This window comes from Miniopterus natalensis, chromosome 4 (genome assembly GCF_054644295.1).
Source record: "Miniopterus natalensis isolate mMinNat1 chromosome 4, mMinNat1.hap1, whole genome shotgun sequence".
Classification (NCBI taxonomy): Eukaryota; Metazoa; Chordata; class Mammalia; order Chiroptera; family Miniopteridae; genus Miniopterus; species Miniopterus natalensis.
This window is the reverse complement of record NC_142084.1, coordinates 61,036,303-61,045,740: the sequence shown is the minus strand read 5'-3', so window position 1 is coordinate 61,045,740 and position 9,438 is coordinate 61,036,303. Positions and strand designations below refer to the sequence as shown.

General features: G+C 45.0%; 1 protein-coding gene across 2 annotated transcripts in view; it reads right to left on the bottom strand.

The window, feature by feature from the left end:
* Nucleotides 1-374: 374 nt before the first annotated feature.
* Nucleotides 375-9,438, bottom strand: part of HCN2 (hyperpolarization activated cyclic nucleotide gated potassium and sodium channel 2) — a 30,869-nt gene continuing 21,805 nt past the window's right edge. For both annotated transcript variants that reach the window (XM_087815980.1, XM_087815981.1), the window contains 3 exons: nt 3,345-3,585; nt 2,945-3,109; nt 375-1,069 (listed from right to left, as the gene is read on the bottom strand). In XM_087815980.1, the coding sequence (XP_087672106.1) occupies nt 375-1,069; nt 2,945-3,109; nt 3,345-3,585 (1,101 nt within the window). The remainder of the gene's footprint in view (nt 1,070-2,944; nt 3,110-3,344; nt 3,586-9,438) is intronic.

Sequence of the window (9,438 nt, the reverse complement as noted above, 5' to 3'; positions counted from 1 at the left end):
AGTATTGCACTTAAACAGAATCTTCATCGGACAGCGGGCCAGCTACGAGGGTGGGGATGGGCGGAAGTCCACAGCTATCTCCTTTCGGCCACAGGGTGGCTCCCTCCCTGTTTCACAGTTGGGGAAACTGAGGCACCAAGGTGAAGGGAGCCCCCTTGCATGCTTGCAAGGCCACCGCCCAGGGCGGGGGCAATGTGGGTGGGCGCAGGGTGATGAGGGGGGACGGCAGGGGCCCGTCCGTCCGACTACAACTACCTACGTCTCCTCTATGGCTTCTAGGGTGGGCAGCCGGGGCAGTGCGCAATGGCATGGCTTTGGTTTGGATGAAGGCCCCGCCCCTGGCCCACCCGGGCCCGGGGGCGGTGCAGCGAGGGTCACAAGTTGGACGAGAGGCGCGAGCGCGCCGAGTCCAGCGGGTCGAGGCCTCCTGTGGCACTGGGCAAGGCCGAGTCCCTGCGGTCCGGGCTGGGCCCAGTGGCCCGGGTGGCGGGCGTGGGCCCCAGGCGCGGCGTGGAGCTGCTGGCTGGACGCGCGGAGGCTGCGGGGCCAGGGCCGGGAGCGCCATGGGGCAGCGAGGGCTGTGAGGCAGACAGCGGGCGCGAGGCGCGGCTCAGGCGGCGCGCTGGAAGTGCAGGCCCAGCACGGGGCGCAGCTGGAGAGCAGGGTGCGCCACCATAGGGCGAAGTCCGTGGAGCCCGAGGACTGGTGGGTGCGCCTGGGGGACTGGCAGCGGGTGCGGGACCTGGCGAGGCAGTGGCAGCAGAAGCAGGCCCCGGGGGTAGGCGCCGCACAAGGCGGGGCGAGCTGAGTGCCAGTGGCCCCACGAGCGGCCGTGCCACCTGCGGGCAGAAGCTCATGGCCACAGCCTGCTGCAGCGTGGCAATGGCCGAGGTGACCTGTGGTGGTGGAGGTGGCGGAAAGAGGCCCACTCTCTGGCCCAGCTCAGCCTGCTGCACCATCTCCCGGTCATACTTGACGATCTCCTGGATGATGGCATTCTCCTGGTTGTTGAACACTCCAGAGTTGAGGTCATGTTGTACCTTGTGCAGCAGAATTGAGTTCTTCTTGCCTGGGGACAGGGGAGGTGTCAGTGCACAGGGGAGCGCCTCCTGTATATAGTAACCAGGTATTGGGCACCAACACTACAACCAATAGGCACAGAACATCTGCATACAGCAAGTGGGTAAGGCATCTACTCTTTACGGCCAGTGCACATACACCTGTGTGTATTGCGTGCCTCCTGCATACAGTGTACAGGTATCCTCACCTACTTTCTACAGCCTGTATATATAGATGCATAGTGAATGTCTCCTGTAGGCACCCTGGCTGGTGTTGCTCAGGGGTTAGAGCACCAACCCAAGTACCAAAGGGTCTTTGGTTCAATTCCTGGTCAAGGCATGTACCCGGGTTGCAGGTTCACTCCCTGCCTCCAGTTGGGGCGCATGCAAGAGGCAGACCATCGATGTGTCTCTCTCACATCTATGTTTCTCCCTCTCCCTCTCTCCCTCTCCCTCTCCCTCCCTCCCTCTGAGAAGCAATGGAAAAACTATCCTCATGTGAGGATTAACGAAACAAAAACCATAATCAGTAGGCATACAGCTCTGTATTGAGTGCCTCTTGCATATAGCAATATAGTAGGATATTGGCACCTACTCTGTACAGCCTATATGTATACACCTGTGTGTATTGAATGACTCCTGTACACAGAGGGATGGTATCTTGTGTCTGTTGTGTATGGGAAGCAAAAATTGAGAACCTCTATATAGCAGGTATGCATTATCTATATTCAACAATCAGGGATCAAGCACCTGTTGTGTATAGCAAGCACAGAGCATACATAAAAGCAGGTATGAGGCACCTATGTAAACTGTCAGCATACATGGAGCATTTCCTGTATATAGCAGTCATGTATTGAACACCTGCAGTATACAGCAACACACCCAGAATACCTGCCTGTTCACAACCAGAGTGCCAAGTGTGTAACACATATAGAGCAAGCCTGTGTTGAGGGCCTGCTGTATATAGCAAGCAAGTTCAAGCACCTGTCACTTACAAATATGTTTAAAATCTACTGTTTAGAGAAAATTGTTGCAGTGCCTTTTGTATATAAACATCTATTGAGCACTTTCTGTATACAGGGAAGTCGTCCCTCTAACCCCTCTCCACCCCACCCAGTCCTGCTTTTCCAGCCATTGTCTTTATTCCCACAAATAGCAGCAAGGGCTGCCATCTCCCTGCCTCCTATGTATAATTGTCAGCAAGTCCTGAGGGCTCCACTTCCCAACCATTCCTGAGATTCCCTACACCCAAGGCTACCATGTCCCACCCAGACCAGGTCACCATCTCCCTCCTGTGTATACCTTTGTAGAATACAAATCTGATCAGGTCCTCTCCTGCCTAGAACTGTCTGTGGCTCCCTGTTGTTCCTGATTTATAGTCCAAATGCCCCCCCTTCCAGCCCAGTAGGGCCCTGTGTGCCTGGCTTCTTGCCTCCCTCCCCAGCCTCCCTACTCTTAGCTTCCCTGGCTCTGTGGACTCCAGGCCTCTTTATCATCTCAGGGCCCTTGCACATGCTGCATCCATGTGCAAAGAATATGCCTTCTCATTCTGGCAACACCTACTAATTCTGGTCTCCACTTAGTATCACCAGGAAGCCCCACCACTCCCACATGCTCTGTGACACAAGCTTCCTGAGGGCAGTGCCTGAGGCATCTTCATGGCCCACCAGCTATACCTCCTGGCACACAGTAGGTGCTTAGCAAGTGTTTGCTAAATGGTCAGAGTTCACACTTCTCCTTCCTTGGGAAACCAGGGCTGTGTTTGGTCAGGGGAGAAAACCAGTCAGAGAATCATGTTTCCTGTGGGTCAGCCAGGCCACACCATCTCCCATCCTGAGCATAATTTCCCCTATGGCCATAGAGGGCTGACAGCCAGGCCCACTCACCAATGCGGTCCAGGCGGTCAATGGCAACGGTCTCAAAGGCCCGCCGCATCATGGGGTACTCCTCCAGCACCTCGTTGAAGTTGTCCACACTCAGTGAGTAGAGGCGGCAGTAGGTGTCAGCCCGCACACTTGCTGTGCGCCGGCCCCGCGTTAGCAGGCAGATCTCTGTATGTGGTCAAGGGAGGCACCTCAGCAGCTAGGTTACATCCAACTGCCCCCTATTTATCCCTGGGGTACTCCCAGCTGCACTAGCACAGTCCAGCCCACACCTCTGCTAGTGTGGCCCTTCTAGCCAGAAGTCTTTTCTGCCAGCACTTCTGTGTCCTCCCCACCGTCCCCTCCACCCCCAGGAAGGGTCCAGCTTTGTATTGCCTGGTTCCTGGTCCCTGTAGACACTAACCCCCGAAATAGGAGCCATCGGATAGCTTCATCTCCTTGTTGCCCTTGGTGAGCACACTGACCACGCCGTGCTGTATGAAGTACATCTTCTTGCCAATGGTGCCCTCACGGATGATGTAGTCACCTGGCTGGAAGACCTCAAACTTGAGTTTGGTCAGCATGGCTGTGACAAAGTTGGGGTCAGCGTTGGCAAACAGTGGCATCGAGGCCACCAGCTTCCGGCAATTAAAGTTCACAATCTCCTGTAGGGGCAGGAGGCAGGGTTGATGTCAGGGCACAGGTTGAGCTCTTGCATCCATCTTACCCTACCTTTGGGACTTGTTTTACCTCTCAAACCCCCAGTTTCTTTATGAAGTGGGTTTATCACAGCCTGAAGGCCAGCTTTTTACTTAATGGACAAATACTAGAGGTTTTGCCATGAAAGACTGGAGCAAGAGAAGATGTGCACTGATTCCATACTATTTAACACTGTATTGGCAATGCTGGTCAATGCCATTAGACAAGAAAAAGGAATTGCAGACATAAGAATTGGAAAGGGAAAATTAAAACTATCTCTTTACCATCTGCTTTAATGTGACTACCTGGAAAACCCTTAGGAATCAATGGAAAGCTATAATAATAGGGGAAGTTACTCATGCTAGCAAGTGATATGAAAAGCAACAAAAACTAAGAACATTAAAATAAGCCAATGTGGTAGAAGTCAGGTTGACAGTTAACCTTGGCAAAAAAGTTGGGAGACTGAAGTGTTTCATGTTTGAGCTGGGTAATACATAGGGATTTCATTTTACAGAACATTGAGTGTATCCTTATGTAAAATGGATACACTGTAAGATGCATGTCAATAAAAAGGAAAGCTCACCTTAAAAGAAAATCAACAGGTTTTGTATACACAAACAGTAAGTTCTCAGAAGTATAATGGATGAGCCCTGGCCAGGTAGCTCAGTTGCTTAGAGCATCATCCTGATACACCAAGGTTGCGGGTTTGATCTCCAGTTAGGGTACATACAAGAATCAACCAATGAATGCATAAGTAGAACAACAATGTTTCTCTATTTTTTAAAAAGAACAACAATAAAATGGACAAGAAGACCCCATTTACACCAGCATAAAGAGCTACACAAACTGGTGTGGCCTGAAGGTAACATGTCCAAACCTATATGAAGAAAAATGGAAAATGCTCCTGAAGGGCACTGAAGGAAACATGAACACTGTTCTTAGATAGAAAACCTCACCATCATAAAGATGAAAGATGTCCATTCTTCCTGTTCATTTACATATTTCACATGATCCCAATGAAAATACCACCAAGTTTGCTTTCTAATAATTGGAGATAGTCAAGTTCATTTAGAACAAGTGAGCAAAAATAGCAGGAAATCTATGAAAAGGTAGAGCAGGGAGGTGGGACTTGCCCTCTCCGATATTAAAATATTGTAAAGCCTCACACACACAGCACATAGGCCAATGGAATAGAGTAAAAGTCCAGAAAAGATCCAAGTACAATGGAGCTTTAAAGTAAAGGTGGCCCCCATGTCAAGGGACAAAGCTGGACATTTCAGCTCCACAGCAGAAGATGATGTTGAATCCCTTCCTCACACCATACTTTAGGATAAACTCCAAAGGGACCAAGATCTAAATGTAAAAACAGGTCTGCAATGGCAGCATAGGAAGGTGCTGAATTTGCCCCCTCCCATTCCAAACTGAAACATACACGGAGGAAGACAATTACTCTGTAAGACAACTGAGGGCTGAATGAATAGCTTCTTGCAACAAACAAAAGAGAGACCAAACAGAAGGCTTTGGAGTGGCAAAACCTCTCTGGGAGCTGTGGGAACTCTCCAGGGCCAAAGGGGCTGGTGAGGACCATTGTTCGGGTCTCTTCTATGTAGATGGGGCAGGCATCTAAGATAGAGCTCTATTCTGGGGCTTTGGCTTAACTGCAAGGTCACTGCAGTGTGTTCCCAGCCTTTTGCCTCCAAAGGGACAGCAGAGCATCACCACACCCACTGAGCCTCACCACCCAGAACCGCTCTGACTTGGGCCAGTGCCCTGGATGCCTTAGGCACCTGCTTGGCTCCCACCAGCTTCCCCAAATCACCTGGCACACACAGCCCACAGAGGCCATGGTCTACATAAGTATAAACAAATAGAGAAATCAAATAAAAAGACAAGAATATCTTTAAAATGAAGAAACAAGCAAAATATCAAAAAAAAAAAAAAAAAAAGGAAAAAGAGATAAGTGGTCATAAGGATGCTCACCAAACTTGAGTGGAACAGAGGAACTAAGGGGAAACTTCAACAAAGTGAATGTATAAGAAAGAACAGTTACAACAACAAAATAACAAAGCAGACTTGAAGAATACAATACTGAAATGAAAAACACATTAGAAGGAATCAACAACAGACTAGCTAACAGAAGAAGGCATCAGCTACGTGGAAGACAAACTAATGGAAATCAACCAGTCAGAACAGCGGAAAGAAACAGGTATTTTAAAAAAATGAGGATAGTTGCCCTGGCCAGTGTGGCTCAGTTGGGTGAGTGTCATCCATGCACTGAAGGGTTGCCAGTTCAATTCCTGGTCATGGCACACACCCAGGATTCGGGTTCAATTTCCAGTCAGGGTGTGTGCAGGAGTCAACTGATCAATGTTTCTGTCTCACACCGATGTTTCTCTCCCTCTCCCTTCCTCTCTTTCTAAAATCAATAAAAACATTAAATAACACACAAAACAAGGATAGTTTAAGGGAATTCTGTGATAACATCAAGCAGTCAAACATTCACATTATAGATATTCCAGAAGGAGAAGAAAGAAAAAGGAACAGAGACTTAAAGAAATAATGAATGAAAACTTTCCTAACTTAGGAAAGGAAACAGTCATCCAGGTCCAGTAAGCACAGAAGATTCCAATCAAGATGAACCCAAAGAAACCCACACCAAGACATATTGTAATTAAAATGGCAAAAGTTAAAGACACAGTTTAGAAGGCAGCAAGATGATAAGAATTAGTTACATACAAAGGGAAATCCATAAGGCTATAAGCTGATTTCTCAGAAGCAACATTACAGGCCAGAAAGGAGTGGCAGGACATTTAAAGTGCTGAAAGAAGGAACCTACAACCTAGCAAAGTTATTCAGAATTGAGGGAGAGAGAAAGTGTTCCTCAGACAAAAACTAAAGGAGTTCATCACCATTAAACCAACTTTATAAGAAATGTTAAAGGGGGTCTTTAAGTAGAAAAGACCATAACCAGAAATAAGAAAATATGAGAAAGGGGAAAAAAATCTCGCAGGTAAAGCCAAATATTTAATAAGTACAGCAAACTGGACATTTAAAAAACTAAGAAGTTCAAAAAAGTATCAAATTCAATATAAACTACAATAAGCTACATATACAACACAAAAAGATCTAACACATGATAACACATGATAGCAACAACATAAAGTGTGTAGGAGGGAGTAAAAATATACTCCTTATAAAATATATTTGAATGTAAGTGCCTATTAGATTAAAATAGACTGCTATAGATGTAGAATGATATACATAAACCTCATGGTAACCACAATAAAAAGAAAACCTAGCCCAGCCTGCGTGGCTCAGCGGTTGAGCATTGACCTAGGATCCAGAAGATTGCAGTTCAATTCCCGGTCAGGGCACATGCCCTGGTTGTGGGCTTGTACCCAGCAGGGGGCGTGCAGGAGGCAGCCGATACTTGACTCATCATTGATGTTTCTCTCCCTCTCCTCCTCTCTCTAAAATCAATAAAAATATACTAAAAAACCTACAGTGCCCTCTCCCTCCCAGGAGCACATGGGCTTGTTTCCCCTCTTTCTTCTCTAACAGGTACATTACCTTTACCTTTCTCTATCCTAAGCTCCAAGGGCCCTTATTTTGCCTTTGTAACTTTCTAAGTAAACTTCCCTTATAGTTTGGGGGGAGGGGGGGAACACCATACAAAAGATATATAAGAATTAAGAGAAAGTAACCCAAACAAATCACTAAAGATAATCAGTAAACCACAAGAAATCAGGAGATGAAGAAAAGGACCAGAAGACAATTAACAAAATGGCAAAGAGTATGCACTTACCAATAATTACATAAGCTATAGATAGATTAAATGCTCCAATAAACAGATGTAGGGTGGCTGAATGGATCAAAAGCAAGGCCCATTTACATGCTGCTTACTAGAGACTCACATCAAATTAAGACACAAACAGACTAAGAGTAAAGGGATGGAAAAAAATATTCCAGGCAAATAGAAATGAAAAGAAACCTGAGGTAGCAATACTCATATCAGCCAAATAGGCTTCAAAACAAAAAAGGTAAAAAAAGACAACAAAGGATATTACATAATTATAAAGGGGTCAATCCAAGAAGAGGATATAACAATCATAAATATCTATGGACCCAACATAAGAGCACCTAAGTACATGAAGCAAATATTAATAGACATAAAGGGAGAAATTCGCAGTAGCACAATAATAGGGAATTTTAATACTCAACTCAAATCAATCCAGACAGAAAATTGATAAGGAAATAATGGATTTAAATGTCACCTTAGAAGAGATCCACTTAATAGATATTTATACATCATTTCATCCAAAAGCTGCAGAATACAAATTTTTTTCAAGTGCATATGGAACATTCTCCAGGATAGATGATATGTTAGGCCAGAAAACAAGCCTCAATTCAAGAAGACTAATCATATCAAGTATCTTTTCAGATCACAATGGTGTGAAACTAGAAATCAACTACAGGGAGAAAATTGGAAAAAACACAAACGTGGAGACTAAAAAATATGCTACTAAACAACCAATATGTCAAAGAGGAAATCAGACAAGAAATTAAAAATGACCTTTAAAAATGAAAATTAAAACACAACAATACCACATTTATGGGATGGAGCAAAAGCAGTTTTAAGAGGGAAGGTCATAGCCATATAGGCTGACCTCAATAAATAAAAAATCCCAAACAAACAATTTAACTCTACACCTAAAGGAACTAGAAAAAGAACAAACAAACCAAAAGTAGAAGAAAGAAAATAGTTAAGATCAGAGCAGAAATAAATGAAATAGAAATGTAAAAAAATAGAAAAGGTCAATAAAACGAAGAGCTCATTCTTTGAAAAGATAAACAAAAATGAACAAATTCCCAAAAAAAAGAAAATTATAGGCCAATATCCTTGATGAACATAGATGCAAAAATTCTCAACAAAATATTAACAAACTGAATTCAACTATACATTAAAAGGACCATACACCACAACTAAGTGGGATTTATCCCAAGGACACGAGCATTGTTCAATATCTATAAATCAATTAATGAGATACATTAACAAAATGAAGGATGGCCCAGCCAGCGTGGCTAAGTGGTTGAGCACCGACCTAGGCTCCAGGAGATCAAGGTTCGATTCCCGGTCAGGGCACATGCCTGGGTTGTGGGCTCGATGCCCAGGAGGGGGTGTGCAGGAGGCAGCCGATCAATGCTCTCATCATTTATGTTTCTCTCTCTCTCCTCCCTTCCTCTGTCTGAAATCAATAAAGATATATTTTAAAAAAAATGAAGGATAAAAACTGTATGATCATTTCAATATACACAAAGAAAGCATTTGACAAGATACAACATCCTCTTATGATTAAAAAACTCAATAAAATGGGTATGAAGAAAAGTATATATGACAAACTCTCAACTAATATCATACTCAATAATGAAAAACTGAAAGCTTTTTAAGATCAGGAACAAGGCAAGGATGCCCACTCTTTTTTTTTTTTTAATCCTCACCTGAGGATATTTGTTTCATTGCTTTTCAGAGAGTGTGGGAGGGAAACAGAGAGAGAGAGAAACATCTTTGTGAGAGAGACACATACAGTTGGTTGCCTCCTGCATGAACCTGGATCCAGCCTGCAACCAAGGTACCCACCCTTCGCTGGAATAGAATCTGGGACCCTTTGGTCCATAGGCCGATGCTCTAACCACTGAACAATAACCGCTGTTATTCAACATAGTACTGGAAGTCCTAGCCAGAGCAATCAGATAAGAGAAAGAAACAAAAGGCCTCCAAACTGGGAATGAAAACTTAAACTGTCACTATTTGCAGATGA